We start from the raw sequence: 26,637 nt of genomic DNA, 5'->3' as shown, positions 1-26,637 counted from the left end.
ACTGAACACTTTTGTTCCCCCACCGCCACCCCATCTCCACCCCCCCATGGGTTTCATTTGTTTCAAAATGTTTCCTTGAAATTTCTTTGTAAGTCCGGTGGGCGGGAGGGGTACTCTGTGTGGAATCTGGAAATTTACTTCACTTGTGGGAACAGAATGTATTATTTTGTGGGAACAGAATGTATTATTGGTGAAGAGGGCTTTCATTTTAAGCCTGCGCTATCAGTCAGGCTGTCCTTGGTCTGTGCAGCTGTAGAGACTTGCTATGCTGATCTCCGCGCTTCATTCTTTTCTGCGGTCTTGAGGGTCACGTGTGGCAAGCACCCAGGGAGAGGAAGTGTGGAGGAAGGAAAGGTCAACGTTTTGCACTCAGGAGAGGACACAGTCTCTAGAGGTGGCTGTCTTTCCTGTGTGTGCATGGCCAGGGGCTCATCAGACACCATTCGCAGAGCTTTCTGCAAATGTGTGTATTGGATGCGCTTTTGACTTTTATTGTTAGTTATTTACCGACCATCTCAGTCTCTGGGTCTGTAAATTTTGAGTCACTGAGTGTCCTGTGTTTTGCTCTTTGAAAGCACGTTCTCTTAACTCAAATGAAAAACAGCTAAAAATAATGCATCCATATGTGTGTGTAAAGAGGGAGTAGCAAAGCTAGATATATAGCTAGGAGGTTAGTTGAGTATAGGTGTTAATCGCAATGGTCGTTTATCAGTAGAAAGAATTGTTTGGAAAAGATAATAATAATGTGCAGTGATGGTGTTGCTTGTTATCACGTGTGTTCTCTTTTAACTCACTGTGCATGATTTTTCTCTCCTTTCCCCACCCCCCCACCAGCACCCTTTGACAATGATAATGCTCTTCTCTGGGGACCTCTACAGTCTTTTGAATTTCCTCAGTTTTGCCAGGTGGCTTTTTATTGGGCTGGCGGTTGCTGGGCTGATTTATCTTCGATACAAACACCCAGATATGCATCGTCCTTTCAAGGTAACCTCAGCAATCTTGACGGGTTTACATAAATCTTCCTCCTAATACCTGGTCCTCCCTTTGTCATAAGTTGATGAGGAGGAGCTTGGGCAGAGGGCAGAATCCTCTGGAATAAAATGTTTAACTCTTGCAGGTCATATGCCTTCATATGGGATTTATTTTACTTCGGAAAAATAGCTCATCGGCTTGTTTGTGATGTACTGAACTTTGTAGGTCACATTGTTGAAAAGTGGGGCTATTAATATACAATGTTTGTTATATTGATTTTTCATGAATGTGTCTAATGACCTGATATGTTCAAAATAGAGACTGCTTCTTTTTTTTTAATGGTGAACAGTTGTGGACAACCATACTGAGAAAGGGTGAGGCAGATATGTATGAAATCATCACTAATTAAAACTTTAAAAAGGATGCTGCTTTACAAAAAGGCATTTTAAGTGTTCTTAAATGTTATGACTTGTTATATTGCCCCTTTTCTGCATTGTACACTCCAGAAGGAGTAGAAATGTGAAATACATAGCGAAAGCGAAGATGTGTGACTATACCACTTAATAGAAGGTCCATTTACCATAGCTAAGTGTTTCCTTTTGGGAGGGCTGACACATATGCTTCTCATCGCCTCTAGCCTTGAAAGTTCATGGACTGATTCGTCCGTACTATGTATTTGCTTTTAAGAAATAACACAGATAATGTTGCCCGTCATGTTGTCAGAATTTGTTTCTAATTATATTCATTGCCTAATGCCGGCAACATCTTTATTAGTGGTTGAATAGGAGTTGGCCTGTTTTATCCCTGTCAGTTCTTATTGTGAATCTCCAACAGAAAATCAATATGCACGGAAGAGCTTTAACATGTAACAAGCAGCCCGTGCTCTTGGCTCTACATTAAAGTGGATTCTAATCATAATTATCAAAGAACCAATCTTTTACAATCAAAACCATAAATCGTAAAACATAGTGCTTACTAGTAAAATAATTCAAACAGAACATCTCTAATGAAACACACTTATTTATCCTTAGATTTTGTTCTACCCAAAGTTTTTTGTTTTTTTTTTTTAATTTAAAGGAGTATGTTTAATATAGTCTCTGTGCCCTATGCAAGAGATTTTGGTACGAAGGTATGGTAGGATGGTGCCTGTCACTTGGTCACGTGATCAAGGTGTTATCACCTGATCACATGACTGATGTGCTCATCTTGAATCCACCTGCTGTCTCTTGAACCACCTTTGAAGTGATTTTCTTCTGTGCTGTGTTCCAGGTGCCGCTCTTCATCCCAGCTTTGTTTTCCTTCACGTGTCTCTTCATGGTCGCCCTTTCCCTTTATTCAGACCCATTTAGTACAGGGATTGGCTTCACCATCACTCTGACCGGGGTCCCTGCCTACTATCTCTTTATTATATGGGACAAGAAACCCAGGTGGTTTAGAAGAATGTCAGGTAAGACTTTTAAGCAGTTTCGGGACCTTTTGAGAGACCATGTTGTAGAAAACCCATCTATGTGTACATATGTAACATGCATACCTTAAAGTTTGAAAATATAAGTGGGGAAATTGCTAGTTTGAATACATTACTGTATTCTAATGAGAAATGGTAGAAGAAAAGGCGGGAAGGATGTTTAGGGTAGAGCCACTGAATCCTTTCAGGATATTGAGTTTCAGTTGCTTTAATCACTTCTTAGGAGAACAAATTTTTCGATAGAATTTTATCAGCAGTTCTGTAAACGACCTAATTGTTCTTCCGAATCCCTTACTAACTTAATTGTTTTTATCCTGGGTTGAGCATAGTTTACTGATTCTGTATGATAACATACTACTTAATGAGTGATATGAGATTTGGTGGGGAGTTAGGTAGAGCCTGCAAAGGGCTTAAATATCATTATTATAACACCACCCTATTGGTGAATCATGGAGGGTCATAAGAACAACAAGAATGATCAAGAGGGGCCTTCCCCGGTGGTCCAGTGGTTAAGACTCCGTGTTCCCAATGCAGGGGGCCCAGGTTAGATCCCTGGTCAGGCAACTAAGATCCCGCATGCCGCAACTAAGACCCGGTGCAGCCAAATAAATAAATAAATAAATATTAAAAAAAAAAAAAAGAATCAAGAGAAGAAACTTGATAATTACTGAGTGATTTCTATGTGTTAGCACATATATAACCTTGGTTAATTCTTATAACAACTTTGTGAGGCAGGAAAAATTATCCCCATTTTACAGATTTTGAGTTATGGTATGGGAGAATCCCATGTTCCAAGTCATGCAGATATTAAGTAGAAGACCTAGAATTCCAAATCAGGTGGTTTTGTACTTTATAAAAGTACATCCTGGTGGGGGGCTGCGGGCAGTGAGGATGGATTAGAGAGCGTGAGGCTGAAGACATTCTCAAAAATAGAGGTTGGTGGTTATCGCAGTAATCCTGACAGAACTGAGGAGGGTCTGAGCGCAGGTGATGTTGGCAGGGTCCAAGAGGAAGTGAAAGATATTAAAGGAGAAAAACCAACAGAGCTTGGTGACCAGGTGAGTTGGGGGAGAGGAAAATACAGTAAAATCAGTAGGTAGGAAGGGTGCTTAGGAACAGCCTCTGTCAGGGGCTCTGCCAGTGAAGCTCTTTTCCTCGCATCATCTCATTCAATCGTCCACAAGATCCACGTGTGAACTGGTTGATTTCTATACCCAGATGGGAAAACCAGGGTGCAGGGAGATGGAGAATTTAAGTGTATAGATTTTAAACCATTGAGCTGGGATTTGAACCCACCTATGCTGGACTTCAAATTCATGCTCTTTTTAGATTGAGTACCTGTGGGAAGAGAGGGAGGGAGAACTTTATCCAGAGGAGCAGATAGGTTCTTGCTGGTGAGATTGGTGAGATTAGAAATCCACTTTTTTTCTTCTCATTCATTTTAATTTACTTACTTTACCATCATTAATTTTTTAAAGCCCAGTAAAAAGTTCAGGGAGATTGCTGGTAAAATTATTAATATATAATGTCAGTGTTACTAAAAATAAAAAACAAACAACTTTGTGTACATATTGCATCTCTAGTGTGCTACACAAACTCATTTAGAAGCTAGTCATTTAAAATAGCCTTCTGCTACTACTCTCTATTAGCTTTTAATTGGTGTTTGACATCTTTAGACCTTATACTACTATTTATACCTGCATTTTGTTTCCTAGCTGGCAACACTATTCCCAGAAGAAGTGTTACTATAAAAGTTAGGTTCTTCAAGGCTTACACAGGCACACGGATTGCCTAGCAGGGTATTTAATCTCTGTGTCTTGTTAGATCACACTGGTTTTCGGTAGAATATTTTTAGTTACGTTTTCTCTGTTGTAGGCAATACATAGAGAGCCTTTGCTGAAAAACAAATCCAAGTCTTGTTAAACAGTATTTACCATTAGGATTGCTCGTTACCAATGTTAAGGGTAGATTAGTACTCACCACTGGGGTGGGGGGGTGTCTGTGTCCATCTCAGATCCTGGCTAGAGACAATTAAAACCCCTGAATGCATGGAAAACCGTGAGAATTTAGGAAGAAAGAGTGGGTAGCCCTAGAGTTGGACTATAGTGTGAGAGAGACCATGATGAAAGAATACATTCCTTGTTCTTTCCCACTTAGTAGGCATTTTGTCCTTCCTGTTTGCAGTCAGCCAACTCTAAAAATGCTTTCCTTCTGCTAACATGTGCATATTTCCTTCCATTTCTTTGCCGGTACATATCAACTACTGGGTTTCATGCTTGCTCCTTCTTTGATGTTTTTCCATGCTCACGTAGTTTTGAAGTTTTCTGTTATTTTTCTGTCTCCAATGGCGTTTTGAACAACTCCAAGGACTCTAAACGTAGTGTTAGCCATTCGTGAAAGTAGCAGCAAGTAGCAGTCCCATAATGGTTATTTGGTTCTCAACAACGCCATTGAGTCTTACCGGGGAGCGTGGCAATTCTGCCTTTAAACCGCGATCATTGTAACCCTTTATCTTTATAGCTGCCTTTCGAGGGAGTTTGCGAAAAGCAACAATCCTCTGTAATTTTGTTTGATTTTCCTCTTAGGCATCATTCTTATAGTAAAATAGAGAAAATTCATAATATTTATTGCGGCCGTAGCAAGTATTTTCCTAGCCTTTGGCCAAAACAAAGCACTCACACACAGACACACAACACAGCAGGGTCCTCTTCTCCCAGTTGCCTCCTTGCTGTTAGGGAGAAACTCTGTAAACTTGGAGCCAGAGAGCCCCTGCATGGAGCAGTGTCTAGAGTTAACATCAAATTGTTCTGCTGGGGAACGTTCTTTAGCCTTGGTCTGATCGCTTATTTTCACCCGATTATACCTGAACAGATCATCCCTGTGAAATGATAAGTTTATCAAAATACATCTTATCAGGGGGGCATCCATTAAAAAAGGTCACGGAACAGCGTTCAGAAAACGGAGACAGGCTGCTGAGTTTAGATAGCCAGAGAACATTCAGAACCCGAGGAGCTGAGAGTTTCAGAGATTTGATGAATTTCTCTGGCCACAGGATGCCAGTATTGAACCACGCTTCATTTGATAGCATTCCTGGGATGAAAAGAAAATGTGCTCTTAAGGGAATAGTCGGATGTGCAGAGAGCTTTTTTCCCCCATCTGTGATGGAGTGCTTAATTCGTCTGGATCTATTTATTTATAGAAACACAAGCTTCTCACCCAAGGAAGAGGGGACCGATACCCCACTGACATACTCAAATTCATGGGGATGCTGGAGCCGGCAAACCCCAGCCAGGGCTCCCCGCAGCCGTTTTCCTCGGCTGCCTCTCTTTATCCGTCCAACCCCATCACAGCTGGGAGTGAGTGGGTGTCTGGAAGTCGGTCCCTCTGGCTCTGGGCGAGATGTGGAGGACAGCTGTATTTAAACAGAATCTTTAGTTATAAAGAATCATACCGGGCAGCACCAGCAAAATGACTGTTGTCCATCGTGGTGGACACGGATTTTGCAAAACCAGAATTCTAAAAGCATGTTCTGCATACAGTGTGCTGTGATCAGTTTGCTTATGATGCTTCACTAAAAGCTGCCGCATGCATTTGACAGACTCTTCACGAAGACTGAGGTGCGATGTTTTACATGAGTTAAGCTTGCCTGCGTTTCTTACCAAACCATCTTCACTGTAAGGGTAAAATGGGGCCATGCATGTGAAAAGGTTTCGAAGGCTTTTCAAAAAAAAAAAAAGGAAAAGCATAGATACTGTTATTATGATTTCTGGGGAAGTTTGGTTTTGTGCTAATGTTTCATAGGCTTATTCCATTTTGGCTGTAGTTCCCACGCTTGTACCAGGTATGATTGGGTAAATCAGATTTTGCAAGGGCAGTAGTTGTTTCAACGGATTTCAAAAACAACTACTGAACATGGAAGAAAAGCTAAAAATATTTCAATTGCTATTTGGTCTTATAGCATACATAACTAAAAACACCAAATGCAGGCTCAATGGCTCGACTTTATTTAAAGAAATATTATCAGGGGGTGATTATCCCCAAAGCCAAAGGCCCTATATGGGTAGGGATGTAGTTGGAGACCACATGCTCTGCAGCTTTTTTGGGCAAGCAGGAAGCTTCCTCAGAGGCTTACTTGGGTCCGCTGAGTACCGCTCTGTGACCCCCATGGCTGTAGATGACCTGGTGGGAAAAGTTGGTAGGACTCCAAAAGCCACTCAGAGCCCAAATCAGTCACTCTGCTCAAACCTCCATCACGATGAAAATTATTTAAATCTCGAGATCCCAAGAGAGAGCATAAGAAAGCCACACAAGGGACTGTCAACAGGGCTGACTGAGCGTGGAGGTTCTACTGGGTGTGTAGAACCGGGAGAGAGGTTCTTTGGCCCCAAAAGTGCTACTGAATAGAAGATCCAAATGGAGCTTTCAGGAAGGAGAATGTCACACGAGCGAAGCAACAGGATCTCTTAAGTTGCTCTCTCTTTGTCTGGAACCCATGCAGTGTTGTGACATGGGTCAGTAAGATGTCTAAGAAAGCCGAGGGCTGGGGGCTCCAGAATACAGAGACACACTTTTGGAAAAGGCTTTTGTTTGGGGCATGGCGGAGAAGATGCTGCATAAAAAAAAAAAAAAGTTAAAAAAAAAATCTCAGTAGACATGCGTAAATAGTCACTCACACACACGCGTGTGCATACGCACACACACTCAAGAAAGGCTGTCGTTATGGAGACTAGTTTGAGTAGCGACTGCAGGACTTCTCCAGAAAGGAAGGGCTGCAGAGCTTGTCCCCTTAACCCCACTGCTTTGCATTTGACCGTGGCAGAACTCCTGTTATTTAAAGCTATCAGTTAGTCCTAGCTCCATCTCTGCCTGCAGAAGCCACAACGCCCTTACTATTGACTGATATCTACTTTTCCACAGTCTATTTTTCTAGGATAATTCTATCATTTCCCTTTTCTGTAGACATGAACTTCAGTTGCTCTTGAGCACCCCCTGTGCTCCATGTACATCTCAATGTCAAGAGTAGGCTGTGACAAAATAGAATTCGTTTGAGAAACGTTTACGTAGAGTTTACCATTTGCCAGAATGATGCTGGACCCTTTGTAATGAATGTATATTATAAAAATCAGTGTGCTGAGGAAAACAACTTTGGGGAACACTGTTAGAAAATAAAGGATGAAAAAACGTACCTTTTTTAGTGGCATTAAATATTGCTTGGAAGGGACTCTTACCGGTGACAAGTCATAAAAGAGGAGAAAGATGGCCTGTCTGGGTGAGAGATGACGTGGCTCTGAAAACCATCAAGACAATAGGCACCAGGGGCTTCAGGACCAGTAGCAGTTTGAAGAGGTTTTGTGGAGACCAATTACAGAGATAAGAGGTAGACAAGAACTAATATCTCAGGAAAGTGGAGTCACAGAGTTCTAAGACTGTCGAGATAAAATGACCGTAGAAATCACCTAGCCCAGTGACCCCTGCACTTTAGCGTCTATCAGAATCACAGGTTTATGGGCCCTACCTTCAGTTTCTGATTCAGTAGGTCTAGGATGAGGCTTCAAAAGTTGTATTTCTAATATCTCAGGTGATTCTAATGTTGCTGGTCTGGGGATTACACTTTGAGAACCACTGGTCTAGTCCAAGACCCTCATTCTTCTTTACTTATTAATTAATTTTTAAATTAAGATAAAATTGACCTATAACATTGTGTTAGTTTAAGGTGTAGGAAGTGTTGATTTTGATATATTTATATATTGCAGTAGATAAAACAGTAGCATTAGCTAGCACCTTTACAATGTCTTTATCATGGTAAACATCTTTATCGTTTGTTGTTGTTGAGAACAGTTAAGATTTAGTCTCTTAGCAACTTTTATAATGCAGTATTATTGACTATAATCTCCAGAACTTATATATTTACTAGTTGTACGTTTGTACCCTTAAACAACATCTCTTTAATTTCCCCACCCTCCAGCCTATGGTAAGCACTCTCTGCTTTCACAAGTTCATTTTTTTTAGATTCCACATATAAGTGATATCATACAGTATTGTTTTTATCTGTCTGACTTATGTCACCTAGCATATGTCTTCCAAGTCCACCCATGTTGTTGCACATGCAGGATTTCCTTTTTTCTTATGGCTGAATAATATTCCAGATGTGATATATATACCACATCTTCTTTATCCATTCATCTGTTGATGGACACTTAAGTTAATTCCTTATCTTGGCTACTGTGAATAATGCTGCAGTGAACATGGGTGTACAGACATACCTTTGAGATACTGATCTGAATTCCTTTGAGTACATACCCAGGAGCAGAATTGCTGGATCATACCGTAGTTCAATTTTCAATTTTTTGAGGAACCGCCATACTGTTTTGCACACTGGCTATACTAATTTACATTCCCATTAACAGTGTATAAGGGTTCCTTTTCCTCCACATCCTCACCATTTGTTATCTCTTGTCTTTTTGATAAAAGCCATCCTTTTGCTAAGGTGAAGGTGATATCGTGATTTTGATTTTCATTTCCATGATGAATAGTGATGTTGAACACCTTTGCATATACCTCTTGGCCATTTGTATAGCTTCTTTGGAAAAATATCTATTCAGGTCCTTTGCCAATTTTTAAATTGGATTATTTTCTTTTTTGCTATTAAGTTGTGAGTTCTTTTTATATTTTGGAGAGTAGTCCCTTATCAGATGTGTAGTTTGCAAATGTTTTCTCCCATTCTGTAGGTTGTCTTTTCAGTTTATTGATTGTTACCTTTGCTGTGCAGAAGCTCTTTAGTTTAATGCAATTACACTTATTTATTTTGGTTTCTGTTGCCTGTGCTTTTGGTGGCTTATCCAAGAAATCATTGCCTAGACCAATATCAACGATCTTTTCCCCTATGTTTTCTTCTAGGAGTTTTATAGTTTCAGATCTTACATTTAAATCTTTGATCCATTTCAAGTTAATTTTTGTGATTGGCATGAGGTAGGGGTTCAGTTTCATTCTTTTGCATATGGATATCTAGTTGTCCCAAATACCATTTATTGAAGAAACTGTCCTTTCTCTATGGTGTGTTCTTGGCACCCTTGGCAAAAATTAGTTGACTATATATGTGGGAGTTTACCTCTGTGCTCTCCATTCTGTTCCACTGATCTATGTGCCTGTTTTTATGATAATACCATACTGGGTTTTTTTTTTTAAGATTTATTTATTATTTATTTATTTATTTTTGGCTGCATCAGGTCTTAGTTGCGGCACGCAGGCTCTTCACTGTTGTGCACAGGCTTCTCTCTAGTTGTGGCGTACGGGTTTTCTCTTCTCTAGTTGTGGCACGCAGACTCCAGAGCGCGTGGGCTCTGTAGTTTGCAGCACTCGGGCTCTCTCCTTGAGGCGCGCGAGCTCCGTAGTTGGGGGCGCGTGGGCTTAGTTGCCCCACTGCATGTGGGATCTTAGTTCCCTGACCAGGGATCGAACCCGCGTCCCCTGCATCGTAGGTGGATTCTTTACCACTGGACCACCAGGGAAGTCCCCATAATGTTTTGATCACTATAACTTTATAATATAGCTTGAAATCAGGTATTATAGTGCCTCCAGCTCTGTCCTTCTCTCTTAGTATGACTTTGTGGCTCTAAATAAATTTTAGGATAGTTTTTTTCTATTTCTGTGAAAAATGTCAGTGGAATTGTGATCAGGATTGCATTGAATCTGTAGATCACTTTGGGTCATATGAACATTTTCACAATATTACTTCTTTCAGTCTAGGAACATGGGGTATCTTTCCATTGGTTTGTGTCTTCTTCAGTTTCTTTCCTTAAAGTCTTATAGTTTTTAGTATACAGGTCTTTCACCTCCTTGGTTAAATTTATTCCTAGGTATTTTAATTTTTTTGATGCTATTGTCAATGAGATTGCTTTCTAATTTCTTTTTCAGATAATTCATTGTTAATGTATAGTAATACAACTGATTTTGTGTGTCAGTTTTGTATCCTGCAATTTTACTGAATTTATTTATTATTTTTAACAGTTTTTTAGGGGTCTTTGGGATTTTCTATATAAGATCATGTCATCTGTGAACAGAGATCATTTTACTTCTTCCTTTTTGATATGGGTACCTTTTATTTATTTTTCTGCCTAATTGCTCTGGCTTAGTACTATGTTGAATGCATCCTTGCATTCCAGAGATAAAACCCACTTGGTCATGGTGAATGATCCGTTTAATGTGTTGTTGAATTTGGGTCCCTAAAATTTTGTTGAGAATTTTTGCATCTGTATTCATCAGGGATATTGGTCAGTAATATTCTTTTCTTATAGTGTCTTTGTCTGGACTTAGTATCAGCGTAATGCTGGCCTCATAAAATGAGTTTGGAAGTGTTCCCTCTTCTTCATACTTTCATATATTTTCATGCTACTAATTAGCATATTTTTGTTTCAGCTTAAAGAACTCCATTTAGCATTTCTTGTAGGGCAGGTCTAATGATTACAAATTCCTTTAGCTTTTGTCGACCTGGGAAAGTCTTTCTCTCCTTCATTTCTATATGACAGCTTTTCTGGGTGAAGTATTCTTGGTGGTAGTTTTTTTTCTTTGAGTGTTTTGAATATATCATCCCATTCTCTCCTGGTCTGTAAGATTTCTGCTGAGACATTTGCTGATAGCCTTATCAAGATTCCCTCATATGTGATGATTCTTTTATCTCTTGCTGCTTTCAAGATTCCCTTTTTGTCTTTGATTTTTGAGAGCTTGATTATAATGTGTCTCAGTGAAGACCTCTTTGGGTTGAATCTGTTTGGGGATCTTTGAGCTTCTTGTAACTTGATGGCTGTATCTCTCCCCAGATTTGAAAGTTTTCAGCCATTATATTTTTAAATAAGTTTTATGTATCTTTCTCCTTCTCTTCTCCTTCTGGGACTCCCATAATATGGATAATTTTTCTTTTGATCATGTTCCACAGTTCATGCAGCCTTTCTTCTTTTTTATTCTAGTTTCTTTATTCTCCTCTGAGTGGATAATATCAAGAGGTCTGTCTTGAGGCTCCAAGATTCTTTCTTTTGCCTGATTGAGCCTACTTGTCAAAGCTATTACATTTTTCATTTCATTCATTGTATTCTTCTCCAAAATTTCTGATTTTTTTTTTAATGAGTTCTATTTCTTTTTTGAATTTCTCATTTTGTTCATATACTATTCCAGAGTTCATTGATCTGTCTGTGTTCTCTCACATATCACTCAGCTTCCTTCAAATCATTATTTTGAATTCTTTTTCAGATCAGTCACAGATGTTTATTTCCTTAGGGGCAGTTAATGGAGTAGTATTGCATTCCTTTGGTGGTGTCATGTTTCCTTGCTTTTTCATGTTTCTGATGGGTTTGTGTTGATATCTGTGCATTTGAGGATGAAGTCACCTCTTCCGGTCTTTTCAGACTGGCTTCAGTAGGGAAAGACTTTCCCCTGGAGGTGGCTGTTAGAGCTCCTGCTGACCGAGATGCAGTGTCTTTGGTTCCCGAGAAGGCACAGTGATGTAGTCTCCATGCCACTCCACTGGCTGAGGCTGAAATTGGCCAGACTGTGGGGTTCTTATATGGCTAAGGCTGCAGAGGACCTATAGGTGGCAAGTAGGGCTATTGGTATCTTCAGAGGCTAAGGCTGCTGACATCTTCCTGCTCTCCTCTACTTTTTTGCTCTTGGGAGGAGCCTCTAGTTGAGGAGACCCCTCTTGGTGCCTGGTCTGATGTGCTGACACTCAGAGTTCTCAGAGCAGTATTGGAACTGAGGTCCGGGGACCAGGCACACATGGAACTACCGCAGTGCCAGGGTCCTGGAGCAGAGGCACACGTGCTGTGGCTGTGACACAGGTGTCTAGGGCATGGACATGTGCAGATATCCTGTGGAACTGGTACTTGGGTCTCAAGGGCTCACTACTGTGACTTGTGCTGGTGAGAGGGAATACGGCAGTGACGAGGGCCCTGGGATGACAAGGTGCAGTGGTGGCTTGGGCAGAAAAGGCAGAGTGCAGTAGTAGCACAGCCTGGGAATGGTAGGTCAAAGACTGACCTCTGCCCCAGCCCTCCCCCCGCCCGCTGGGAGCGCTCACAGGATAGCAATAGTACAACTCCGGTAGTTGTTTGTTAAAGCTGTGTGTTGGGACTCAGGGAACTGGGTACAGGGTAGTGGCAGCAAGGCCCTGGCAATGACAGTTCAGAGCCGCAACCTGGAATGGGGGGTGAAGTTCAGGGCAGTGGTAACCTGGTCCCAGCCTCCATGGGTCAGAGTCCTGACCTGAAATCTGAGGGGCGGGGCTCAGGGCAGTGGTAGCACCCCTGGCAAAGATGGTTCAAGAGCCTCAATCTGGGATAGAGGTGGAGCTCAGGGTAGAGGCAGCAGCAATGAAGGGTCTCAGCCTTGACCAGACCTGCCATGGGGGTGAGACTCAGGATAGTGGCATTGCCCTTAGCAATGATGAGTCAGAGCCAGAACCTGGAACCTGGGAGGCAGTAAGAACTCATCTCAGCAATGACAGTTCAGAGTCTTGACCTGGGATGGGGCAGGGGGGTGAGGCCCAGGGCAACAGCCAATTCGGGCAGCCAAAGCATGACTTGGGACCCAGGAGGCACGGCTCAGGTCAGGGCGATTGCCTTGGTAATGGTGGAGCAAGGCCCCAACCTGGGGCTGGGGTGGGCAAAGAGCAATGGCCGCTCTGGTGTCCTATATGGAGATGTGCTGTGGTACCCAATGTGTGAGAGTGGGGCACAGCGACAGCTGGGACCCCTGAGGGCAGGTCTCACCTCAGCAACGTCTCCAGCCTCTGGGAGTAGATCCAGAAGAGGGGGCACTACAGGCTGCTCCATCAGCCAGGGTCAACATCATTGAAGACCGAGAGACTCTTGCACCAAAAGCTGCAGACATCCACAGTGGCGAGTCTTGCTGTGGCCCTTCTGCTCTCCTTCTCCCCACGTGGTGACCTTCCTGAGACGATTCCTCCTGGTGCCCAGCAGCTCCCGACTGGGGGATGGGGTGATGGGGTGATGGGGGCAAAATGCTTCCTTTGCTTTTGTATGTGGCCATCCTTGATGTTTGAGCTCTGCCAGCTTTTTTGCTGCTGCTTCTTCGTTGTCTAGAGCTTTCCCTGAGCTGTTTTCTTCCATTTGTAACTGTTTATTGTTCTTGGTTTTCTTTTTTGTTTGCTTGTTTTGGGGGGCGGGGGACCTCCCGGCCCTCCGTCTTGCTGACGTCACTCCCAAGTCCGCCATTCTATAGAGGAGGCAAATGAGGCCCTAGGAGATAAAATGTTTTGCTCAATAATACACTACAAGTTTGAGACTGGAAATTATATTCTGATTCTTCTGATTTTGCTGAGGAGTTGGATGTACTCTCATAGGTGCAAAAACAACAAACCAATTTTAGACTCAATATGAAGTGTATTTTTGAACATTTATTTATATCTTGGTCCTATTGTCTCAAAATATTTTCAGCCTCCTGGTTCAGGAATAAAAGTCCTTATTTGAACGCAAAATATTAATGTATTATTTTTTTTAAATAAATTTTATTTATTTATTTATTTTTATTTTTGGCTGTATTGGGTCTTCGTTGTTGCACTCAGGCTTTCTCTAGTTGTGGCGAGCGGGGCCTACTCTTCGTTGCGGTGCGCGGGCTTCTCATTGCTGTGGCTTCTCTTGTTGCAGAGCACGGGCTCTAGGCACACAGGCTTTAGTAGTTGCAGTACGTGGCCTCAGTAGTTGTGGCTCGCGGGCTCTAGAGCGCAGGCTCAGTAGTTGTGGTGCACAGGCTTAGTTGCTTTGCAGCATGTGGGATCTTCCCAGACCAGGGCTCGAACCCGTGTCCCCTGCATTGGCAGGCAGATTCTTAACCACTGCGCCACCAGGGAAGCCCCGGTATTAATGTATTCTTGCTGAGAAGCCATCATGGGAAGTTACAGAGGTGACTAATAAATTAATTGAGCATGATAGGATTCTAATGAAATAAATAATTCTTGAAAGTGCTCTATGAGGTAGGCGATTGTGAGTTTTCAATATTCAATCCCAAATAATTTGCATTTTGCTGTTTTTATGCATTTCTGATTTCTGTGCATTTTAAATTTCTCTTCTTTATTTCTTTGTAGACATTACAACCAGAACATTACAAATAATACTGGAAGTTGTACCAGAAGAAGATTGTCATAAATTATAAATTAATGCATTTGAAGTCTTGGCAATCTATCCTTGGCTTTGTTTCTGCCCAAAGGGCTGAAACAAAAAATGGATCTTCACTCCTTTTATAAAAATCCAGAGGATTGCAACTTTGGAGATGGACTAAAGGAATCGGTTATTTCTGTTTAGTCTTCCAGTGTATTCAAACTGGTTTCTAAGAAATTTAGTTATTACTCCATGTAGTTGTAGAACGCTGATATGCAATTATACCGTAAGTTCACATGATCATTGAGTCCCTGATACCTACCTGTTGAGGTTAGGGAAAAAGACTACAGAACGGCAATTACTTTAGTGGTCTTTCTCTATAACATATCTTATGGCTAAGAACCTTCAGACTGAAAACTGAGATGTTTTCTTTAATATGGGTTTTGTAAAAACAATTTTTATATACTATAGATAACTGTACTGTGAAAATTGTTTTCTACTCTTCTGGGGGAAAAAAAAGTGTATGTCATCATTATGGACAGAGGAAAGAAAGAAATTTATTTTACATTGGCATTGCATTGCTTCCCACAGATATCACCTTAGATATCATTCATGTTTTAATGGATTATACCCAGAGCATTTTGAAAAAGAAAAAAAAAATTAGGGGTATGCCGAATTTTGATGAATACATTAAAGAAGAGTTTCTAGGGGCTATTGTTTATGAGGCAAATCCAGGAATTATGTTTAAGTAAAAAAAATGCTTGAGAATTTATTATGTTAGGATTTTTTTCACTCATTATCAGGAAGCTCCGTAGTTACGTGCCATTTGTTTTCATGGCAGCCTAATTGATCAGGAAAGGGTGTAACGCCTTTCTTAGAGCAAAGCAATAGTCAGTTTGGTATTAAATCCTCTTAAGCATGATCATGTGTTTCACTAATAATTTACTCTTTGATAAATACATCTAAATATGTGCATTTTTAAATCTTCAAGTTACAATATCAACAGAAGACGGAAATCACCAAGAAAGAAAATGCCCAAAATATTATGCCCAACTCTATAGTTCTACATACATTGTTAGTGTTTCTGAACATTTTTTAAAAATCTCATAGCTGTTTTTACATGGTGATGAATTTTGACAGTTTTACGTTTTCTTTATACATTTTATATTGTTAAAATATCTCTTTGGACAAAACTGTCCAGATCAATTAGGAAAAGACATATATTTACATAAAAATTAAGGAAGAAATGTCACTGCTAAATAAGATTTACAACTCATGTTTCTAAGAATGTTTCCATTTCTCTCTCTAGGCTTTATCAGTAATTTCCTGACAAAGTAAAAGAGATAACTGATAACAAATTCACTGAAAGAAACTGTACATGAAATGTATATATTCAGACAGGTATTACTATGCTGGGTTTAGAAAATACTGTGGAATTTTCAAAGAATAATATAATGATGAAATTTGTTAACCATTATTTACTTAAGTCTCAGAGTAAATAGTCATAGCCAGAATTTTTTCATTCTGTAATTTTTGTCCATTTGAAAAGAAGAATTTTTGGAAGAATTACACTGATTAAAATCATTAAGAGCAGAAATATAGAGTTCATAGACAGTTGATCAAAGTAGAAATGATGATAATTTGAGTCAATTTCAATTAATTAATTTTCAATTCATTAATTTCAATTTCAAAATTTAATTCAGTTAATTAAATTTCAGTTAATTAAATTTCAATTTAATATATATCTGAGATTGAAATTTTTTGAGCCAAACGTAGTGTTTGGGTCTTTAAGTGAATTTATAAAAATTCCTGCCTTTTTCTCTTACCGTGGATTTTCAGAATTTGATCTGTAGTCTGTACATCTTATATCCATTTGTCTACATCTGTCCCCACTAAATTGTTGCTATAGGTGAAAACAGATTTCCTTTATACTCTTTTTTACAGTCTAGGCCCATGTAATCTAAACCAGCAAACTCTCCTGGAATTGTTTTTTTCCCCTAATGAAAAAAAAAAATGGTAAAGTCTCATGGAGAAGTTTGTATAGTTACTGATTATTCCTGAGGTTAATGTGCTTGTATCAAAAGTGGAAGATAGGTCTCCTCATTTTAGTTATTTTAGTTTTGGTTCTAATTTCTCTTTAAATATGTCATTATACAAGCTAACTAGATTACATATTCATTATTATTTTCATCATTTTAAAAAATGATTTTTGCATTGTTAAGTTTCTAATGCCATTGTAATACCATTTTAACCAGATGGAAAGTCAGTCAGTAATTTTTTTTTTTTTAAAGCGATGATGATTAAGTTGTATTTCTACTTATCCTTAGGATACATCATGACAAGATACAGGGCTTCTGTAATCATCCATTCAATAGTCGTAACATTTATTTGGAATGATATTATGTCAAGCAGATTCTAGTTTGAAAACTCTCCTAAACACTTTTATATGTATATATATTTTTATGCTAAGTAATTTTATCTCATATATTTAGGAAAATTTTTTCTCATATATATTTTTCTCATATATCGAACTATTAGATGTGATACATTTGTACCAGTGTGCATGTTCAAATGTTTAAATACATTTTATCAGTTTATTATAACACAAAAAGGTAAAAGTAGCCAATATAGTTTACGATGGCTAATATACTATTTTCAAATGTTCTGCTCTTTTGGTACATAGATTCTCAAGTATTTAAATATGAATTTAGTAGATCTAGTAAAGACGTCCAAAGCTAAAACAATTTGCTAGGAGAAATGGAATGATTCTCCTTACACAATTATGAATATTTCAGTAAACGTTTTTGACCCCTTTTAAAAAATATTAGACTAGTTTTCTGAGATTTTTCTAAGATTGAATGAAGAAAACTGACTATTATAACTGGTGTCTTGGTCAGCTAGGAGTAGACCCTCTTCTTATCTTTCTTTAGGAGATTAAAGATTTGTCCTAGAAAAGATGGCTGACTCCAGTGCCAAACATAAACGTTAGATGTCTGTATGCACACATTTGCATACGTGCTTATACCGTATCTCCCCTGCCTCTGCTGGCACAAAATTAGGGCAGATTATTAAGTTACATTTCCAATTCATGGCAGTTTCTCTAACACTAAGGTATGCAAGTTGAAACAAGTTTCTACATTGTTTTATGTGTCTGGTACAGTTGTTTCCCCAATTGCTGTTTGATATATCAACAGATGGTTAACATGAGTATAATTACATAACTCAATAGAATTCTATGTTGAACTGAATCAGTCTTCAGGAAACTTATTATCTCTATTTGAGATGAATGTAATGCTAACTGAGAAAGGGAGCATCTTTGACCTATAGCTGATTTCTTATAATTGAGGAGTGGGTTATGAAAAGATAGAAGACTAAAGGTCAGAGTAGCAGGAAATGAAAGGTAGTATGTGATTGGAGGGAACGATATTTTGGTCTAACTTATTATGCAATATAATCAGAGAAATATTAAAAATTAACTGTCTGCTGTACACAGGGACTTCGGTTATGCCCTTGTGAATCCCCTAAAAGCTAATGAAATGTAAGCTTCAGTGCCCCTTACTTAGACATGCCCTTTCCTAGGTCCTGTACCTAATTTTGCATTAGGAATTTTGTATTATGTTTCTTGAAGAAGGTTAGCAAAATTATATATACTTCTGGCCCTAAAAAAATCTGCATCTGTCCCTGTGAGAAAGGTCAAAGTACTCCCATTACTTTATCTATTAGAAATAGGCATGGGGTATTTGTAGGATATATTTTTAAGTAATAAAGTTGTGAGTTAATTGAAATATCTCTATATAACTAAGTGGCTTTCTCATAGTACATATTATATGTGATATATAAGGAGAGAGTTTCGCTTTGGACATATTTTATGTGTCAATTCTGAATGATAGAAAAATAATGAATGGGATTTTAATTGTAGCTCCTTTTCTTAGTTTGGAAAGAAATATATAGAGATTTGAAATTTGAATGCAGAGAAGTCAAGAAATTTGATTTTAGTTAAATAAAACCTTGTTTCATTTCACCCTACGTGATATACTGTATGTTGGTGCTGATAATGTTTACAGAGCTACATTTACTTTCGTAACCATTCAAAGTCAGGAATTAAAGCATGGCATTGTGTGACTGACAAGAAGATCATGGTGGATATAAATTAGAGTAGATAGAGTCATCTTGGCAGCTTCTGTTTACATTATTTATATATAGGTAAAAGAATTATTACCTATAAATGTATTTTAGGCTAATTTTCCCATAAACAGTATTTTTAATTTATCTCAATATATATAATACCTGAAAGTGTAACCTCTAGGTATTATTAGTACTGTACTTAAAAAGATATTTTAATAGCCAATTTTGGGAGATAATCCTTCTTTTTGTCGCATTTTCAAATTAGTTGGAGTCTCAAAATAAATGCTTGGTCTATTTTTAGGTCTGATACAAATTCACAGAGGTGTACGTCATGGTCTCAGAGAAAGTTCACCAGTTTTCCGTATGTTGTGAGATAATTGCCCTTCCCTACGATCGCGTCAGGATAATAACTTGATCTTTTTGAACCAGTTCTCTGTCTCCTCTGAGTTAATCAAATGGTTCCCTTTATGTCTTATTTTTTTGACATGATATTTTCAAGATAGGAGTGAGTCTTAATTTTATACAATTACTTGATATTCTTAGCCTGAAACTACCACTTCGGTTATGCCCTTGTGCGTCCCTGCTCTCTTCTCTCTGTTACCGTTGGCTTTAAAATATCAGTGGAGGATGGTTACGGTCTCCAAATAGTTATCTGTTACATGTGTGTATTTTGGCTACTTGGATCAGGGGTACATTTATAGTATCAATAAGTGCCTTAACAGTTTTATAGATAATCTCTCAAGAAACTGTGGAGCATTAGGTATCTAGGACCCATACAGATGGGTGCACTGTTTTGAAAGTGAGCATACTTTTTTTCCCTCAACATATACACTACTGATTTTATTTTTAAAAGTATGACTTTCAAATGAATTAATTTCTTGGTTGAAAGACTTGCCTCCTGAATCCTTATTACCTCTTGTTGAAGCCTCTAAAGGCCATGTTGAAAACTGGAGAGGAAAAAAAAAAAAAAAAAAAAGACATGCACAGTTAATCTCTTTTGCAGCAGTGACTGTATTTTGAGTACTTTGTGCAACAGGGTATTTTGTACAGCATCTTGTGGGAAAACAGATTAGGCCTTTGGATGTTACAGCTGTATAACTGGTTGGGTTGTGATGGGCCTGACTGAAATGAGGATTGTGAAGTTAGAGCCCGCTTATTCCTACTGATTAACATTCTCCTGCGCATGTTCTGAAGCACATTCGTAGCGCACCAGGAGGCGATGCAATGTGGTTCCCTGGTCCGAGGTTTGAGCTGTCTTATTTTAAAGCATGTCTGAATTATTGTTTTCCCTAGCATTTCTCCTTCATTCCAAACTTTCACTTACTGACTAATGGAATATAAAGTAAAAATACTTTGGAGAAGTAAAACACAGATTGTTTCAAATGAGTGTATGCTTATAACAGAATAGAAATGATCTACGTTAAACTACTGTGTATGCTAATTACTTCAGACACTACCATATAGCACTTTTAAATTGCTCTGGAAGCAAAAACAGTATATATAACTATGGTTAGCACACAAACCACAAGACCCCTGCAAAGATTTTAACTAGTCTGGGATTCTTTTTTTTTTTTTCTTTTTTTTAAGTCTGGGATTATTTTGATCCTCTTTTTGGAGAAATTTTTTACTTTATGGTTTTTCCTTGTGAATGTTGTTACTACTGCTTTAAATCTAGAACTTAACTATTGACACTTATTATCTTGAAAACAGGGTTCATCTTTTGACGGTATCCATCTGTGTTCAGAGAGTGGCATATCACCTTACTCTTGCTTACTGTGGACACAGACATTTGCCCCAAATTTCTGTCTTTTTGTAGATGGACTGCAGCACAATAGTAATGAATTTTCAGTGGTACCTTTCAGCATTTGGGAAACTTTGCGAACATAAGCATCAGATGTGTTGTAAAAAAAACAAACAAAAATTGCTTATTACCCTGTAATGCAGTGTCTTCTCTTTACGCCAAACTGGTGAACAAACATGTATTGATAGAATTCTTTCACTGATGCTAAATGTTGACTACCTGCAGTTTTATAATAAGTGCAAGTCACAAAGAGGCAAGACAAATGGCCTCTTGTACTGAATGCTTCAAGAACTTAATTTGTCCTAATTTTCTGACAAAGATCTGACTCTGGGTTTCAAAGAGCTTGGTTTTTACTTATCATAGAGCAGATTAGATGGTAGTGATGTACTGGTAGAGATGGTTTTTAGTTATTGACTCAGAATTCATCTCATGATGAATCTTTCGTGTTGTTTTATTGTCTGTATATCTGTATTGACTTTATTAACATGGGTTTAGTGAGCTTTGTGTTAAAATTTGACCTGGTAGCAATAATTTCTTTTTCAACTATCAAGGGGCAGAAAAATCCATATGTATTGTAATGTTCATTAACATATTACTAGGTACTATATATGAATGTATTTCAATGCTTTTCATAGCCTATGGTAAGCATCAATAATATGCGCCAACGCAATCAATTTAGCCCAGTGGGAAAGTAGTCCGGTTATTCTGAAGGGCTGTGCTGGCAGCTGTCTCTTTGATCTGTGCTTAGATTGTAATTTATAGACCAGATATATCCATTAACTTGGATCTGGAACGGGTTCATCATGACCTTGGACCATTCATTGTGAGTAGGGGGAGGTGCGTTTGGGCTGGTGCTCTAAAATACAGGAACAAGAAGTTCAGCTGAGAGAGAGGGAGGCCCGACATCCTACATGGTCCTCATCTGTGGTGGGGTTTCTTCATCTTAGCATTGTGATAATGAAACTCAGTAAATGGGATTGTCTGTTTTATACAAATTTTGCACAATATCTTATATTGATAAATTCTTAAAGAGCAAAATTTCTTTTCTGTATCTGCATTCCAACCATATTAGAAGTACTAAGATATTTAACTATGAAAATATAAATGGTGCAAAGGGACTTTCATCTGTGGATTGTGCTGTTTCTTAGGGTTCTGTGACACTGATGCTTATACCAGCATGTGATATGTGAAATAAAATGGATTTTTCTACAGCTTAATGATTTCCCTCCGGGGAGAGTTCTGGTACAGCAATCACACTGCCAGATGGTGTTTACAGGCTATTTGTGTAAGTGGTAGGATACTATGAAATAAGTGTGATTTCATCGGATGGAAACTCTTGATGCATGTGTTTTTGTATGGAATAGGTTTTGGTGCAATATGATGTCACTCAATGTTGCATTGAATTTAATTTCAATTGTATTTATGTATATGTATACCTGTCATGCTTCTAGTTGCTTCAACCTTTGTATATATATTTTTGTACATATTTTTAGTAGAAAACATTTGAAATGGAAGTTAAATAAACATTTGATAGTTTACCTAGTAAAAATCATGCTGTGTTTTTTGTTGTTGTTTTTGTTTTTTGTTTGTTTTGTGTTTTTTTTTTTTTTAGCAGTGTCCGTTCCATTAAATTGAAGGCTTTGGTTTTAATGATTGGATTTATCTGTCACTCATTATGTGAATTTGTTGGAGTATCCCACTTCACAACAATGTCCTATACTAAAAACTGAAAGTGGTGGCGGATTCAGCAAACACTGTAGACATTCTTCTTCCTCATGGCCTACATCCATCTGTCCTCTGCTCTGAAATATCTAGCAACTTCTCTTTTCTCTTTTCACCTGTCCTAATTCGGTCTTCTTATTTCCCGCCTCTTAACAAAAGTCTCATTTCTTGTCTCTCTATAGTTCAGCTTTCACATGTTTCCCCAGAATGTTCTTTCTGAAACACAAATATGGTAAAAACCCTCTATGGGGACTTCCCTGGTGGCACAGTGGTTAAGAATCTGCCTGCCAATGCAGGGGACACGGGTTCGAGCCCTGGTCCGGGAAGATCCCACATGCCGCGGAGCAACGAAGCCTGTGCACCACAACTACTGAGCCTGTGCTCTAGAGCCCGTGAGCCACAACTACTGAGCCCACGCACCTAGAGCCTGTGCTCCGCAACAAGAGAAGCCACCGCAATGAGAAGCCCGCGCACTGCAATGAAGAGCAGCCCCCACTCTCCGCAACTAAAGAAAACCCACGCAGCAACGAAGACGCAATGCAGCCAAAAATAAGTAAGTAAAATAAATAAATAAATAAAATAAATTTATTAAAAAAAAGATTTGTACATGTTTAAAAAAAGCCCTCTATGATTTCACATCTAGTAATTATTAATATTTTTTTCTGGGTGGGTAAAATCCATACTTCTGTATAGCATACTGGGCTTTCCATAATCTGCCATGTTTCTTTCTCCAGGTACAAGTGACCACTTCCACGTTCTCTGCCACAACATTAAATGTCTTTTTAGTAGTCTAACAAAGAAAATATGCCATCATTTCATTTGACATACTGCGGATTCCTACAGGAATTATATTTTCTTCTACCATTCCTATCTCCTATACCCAGCATAGCATACTTCTACCCAACATTCAAGTTTGAGATTCAAAAGTCACTTTTTCCAGAAACTTTCCCCAAGCTGGTTCAGGACCTGAGCCCTGACCATCTTCATCTTCTGGGGTGCACTTCTTTTGTAGAACTCACTGTACACCATTGTAATCGAGATGCTCGATTCCTTTCTCTGCCTGGATTTGCAAATTTTAGTTGTCTTTTACTGACTAAAGCATAATAGGTGCTCAGTGGTTTAGGTTCATACATTCACTAAATGAACAAATGACTTTTATTCATTAGGTTTCATGATAAGCTTTTTTTCGAAGTAGTTTACAGTACCTTTAAATTTAAGCAATCCATTAGCTTCTGTGAAATTCTGTGAAATGTCTTACTTTCAGAATATAAGAAAACTGGAGAGTTTCAGACTCTCTTCTCTCCTGTTCGTTCTCTCTTTCTCCCCACTTCTACATCCCCAGTTCATGTTGGTAGGTGGGTCTTGAATAGAGGAAATGAGCAAATGACCTACTATGATCTCTTCCCATGAAAATGTATTTGGGCTCCTATGTTATTGATAAGGTATCTTTTTTCATAATACTAACTTGAAAACAAATAATGGTCTGAAATGGAGAGCAGAAGAAAATCTATATTTCTGATGACCAAACTTCTCTTTGAGGTAGACACAGGAGATTAAGTAGCACTTTTTCCTGATGACATATTTTGGGAGAACAATAAAAAAGGAAACGTAACTTTTGCACCTGTTAAATTTAAACGCTTTTGAAAAGAAATACAAACCATGTGATATGTAGATATACTTATTTTAAAATTAATGAATATGAATGGAAATGTAACAAAAATGTGTAGGAAAAATTAGATAATATGTATGGCTAATAATTTTTTTAAACTTTCATTAGGCTCTTAAACATGCCGGTTTAGGTTCACAATGACTTTTGCAGCTGAACTACATCTAATAATTTTCTACTGGAATTTTTAGGCTGTGTCTAATTTATAAAAATTTGAGATGATGATGTTTCCTGGGATGGGTGGGCAGGTCATGGATAACTGTACTGTTGCTTTTGCCTCCACATGCCCTAAAAATTATATGTGCAGACTTTCTAGGAATCTGACTTAGAAGGTCAGGTCTTCATAGTGATTTTACTGTTTTTATAGTATTAAGCCTAAGAACACCTGGTCACCAGCAGACATTGACTAAAAACTATGCTCTTAAAATGTTTCGTGTTTGAAAGAATTTAGAAATAAAAATATAATTAGGATTCAGTACCCTTTAAGTTTTTAGCTTTGAAGATTTATTAATCTCTGAAAAAAAGATATGAAACAGGATTTCAAAGGTGTTAATTCAGGTTAAATTACTATAAAAATTGAAATCCCCTCTAGCTGTAATAAACTAAATTAATAAGTATAAATGAGTATAACCCTAAGAAATGTATGAGCAAGCCAGTTGTTTTCCTCTTATTCTAACTTCTCTTAAAAATAAGAGAAACTGATCTTACTTTTCTCATAGTAATTAACATTGTAATTATATAACAATATGTCATTATTATCTTTATGTATTCCATTTCCTAAAAATCTAAATATCCCGTAAAATTTTTTTTCATGTTCTGAATTCCACCTTAAACTTATGTTTACTTCTCACTCCCACATTGCCATGTTCCTTTAAGAATTTGTTACTCAAGGCATTAAAGTCAAAGTTTATTTGTTTATTGATTCAAGAAAAATTCCACAAGAACCTCCCCATGCCAAGCAAAGAGATGGGTGCTAGAAATACAATACTTAACATTTGGTATTGCCTGTGCTTCACGAAGTTGAAGACATAGATACTTTTTCTTGATTGCTCAAATGTCTTGTTAAGAATTAGGGTAAATCTCAAGTGCTAGAAGGCAGTATACCCCAATGTGATCTGGTCTAGGGGGTTGGGGAAGGCATTCCTAAGGATGTGATATGAATTGATATTGAAGGATGGGTGCTCATTAACCAGGTAAAGGGAAAGTTGGATGAGGAGTGTTATAGGCAAAGCGGACTGTGTGATAAAGACCCTGAACCACAGAAAGCAAGGCTTGTTAAAGGAAATAGATGCAAGACCAGTGCAACTAGAGCACAGGACAAAGTTTATAATGCACTTTAAAAGAGGAGCAATTGTAGAGGACTTATTAGGCAATGTTCAAAGTTTTGGTCTTTACCCAGTATAATGGAGAGGTCACAGACAAAAGAAATTCACACACAACATGAACATTGAACTTTATCAAAATTTCAAATCTTACCCTCTCCTAAAATTCTAGATAGAATTTTTCAGTAGTAAAAGATAATTTGTTTTACCACTTTCTTATTATTCCTATATTTTATCTAATTAGTTCACACTGCCAAAGGTGTTTGTAAACTGCAATAGGCTCAGCATCTAATATTGAAAGAGAAAGTAATTACAGGAATATGTAATCAACATACGAGGGAAATCTTTTTTCTGGGAATTTTATTGTTGTCTCTCCTTAGCATGTTTTCCCCTCTCTCTTCCAAGTTAGATTAACATCTGATCTACAATGTTGAACATTCATCAACTATCATCTCTAGGATGGTTTGTAATTTTTTTTTGAGAGAGATATTCCTCTGGTGCTATAATTTTTAAATCTATTCTTCTAAATTTATTTTTTGCCCAAATGAAAACATTAAACAAAAATCTACCTTGCGTGACCTATTATTAACAGAGTTATTGTCTTATGAATAAAGGTATCATTCATCCGGCTCTAGTGGGTCAATGTGAAAAATGTCAATACTATAAATATTTGAAATTTTTTCTGGTTCTGTAAAAACACAGAGAAGAATTTTTAGTTTGTTTTTTTTTTCCACTCTTCATAATTCACAATGGTTGAAAAGTGACTTTTCTAGCAAGAGAACAAGAATTTCATTTAAGGAAATAAAGTCAGAAAAATTATTTGAGATTATTTAAAGAACACTTCCATGGAAAATGGGGAATTCTCTGATACAGTTTTCCCCCCAGCTTTATTAAGATGTAACTGACAAGTAATATTGTTTAAGTTTAGTACAATGGGATGACTTGATACATGTACGTATTGTGAAATGATTACCACATTAAGGTTAGTTAACACATCCATCACCTCACACAGTGACTACTTTTTTCTGTAGTGGCAACATTTAGGATCTATCCTCTTAGCAGATTTCAAGTATCCAGTACAATATTGTTAACTACAGTCACCGTGTTGTACATTACATGTGCAGAATGTATTCATTTTATAACAGAAAATGTGTACCCTTTGACCATCTCCCCATCACCCCCACCCTTTAGCCCCTGGTAGCCACCAATCTCCTTCCTATGAGTTCAACTTTTTAGATTCTACATATAAGTGAGATCAAAGAGTATTTGTCTAAGAGTTTTTTGGTGGCAAATTTAGAGTTTGCTAAATATATGATCATGTCATCAGTAAACGAAGACAATGTTACTTCTTCCTTTCTGATTTGGACTCCTGTTATTTCTCTTTCTTGCCTAACTGCTCTGGCTGGGACTTCCAGTACTATGTTGAATAGGAGTGGTAAGAGTGGGCATCTTTGTCT

The 26,637-nt window shown here is 38.1% G+C and overlaps 1 protein-coding gene across 1 annotated transcript in view; it reads left to right on the top strand.

Moving 5' to 3' along the window:
* SLC7A11 (solute carrier family 7 member 11) overlaps positions 1–22,778 on the top strand; it is a 101,785-nt gene extending 79,007 nt beyond the window's left edge. Inside the window, exons 11-13 of the mRNA XM_082389835.1 lie at positions 835–984; positions 2,242–2,419; positions 14,532–22,778. Of these exons, the coding sequence (XP_082245961.1) occupies positions 835–984; positions 2,242–2,419; positions 14,532–14,599 (396 nt within the window). The 3' untranslated portion in view covers positions 14,600–22,778. The remainder of the gene's footprint in view (positions 1–834; positions 985–2,241; positions 2,420–14,531) is intronic.
* Positions 22,779–26,637: the final 3,859 nt, after the last annotated feature.

This window comes from Balaenoptera borealis (genome assembly GCF_965194805.1).
Source record: "Balaenoptera borealis genome assembly, chromosome: 4".
NCBI classification, from domain to species: domain Eukaryota; kingdom Metazoa; phylum Chordata; class Mammalia; order Artiodactyla; family Balaenopteridae; genus Balaenoptera; species Balaenoptera borealis.
Note: the sequence above shows the minus strand (reverse complement) of the source record. Positions and strands in the feature narration are given on the sequence as shown.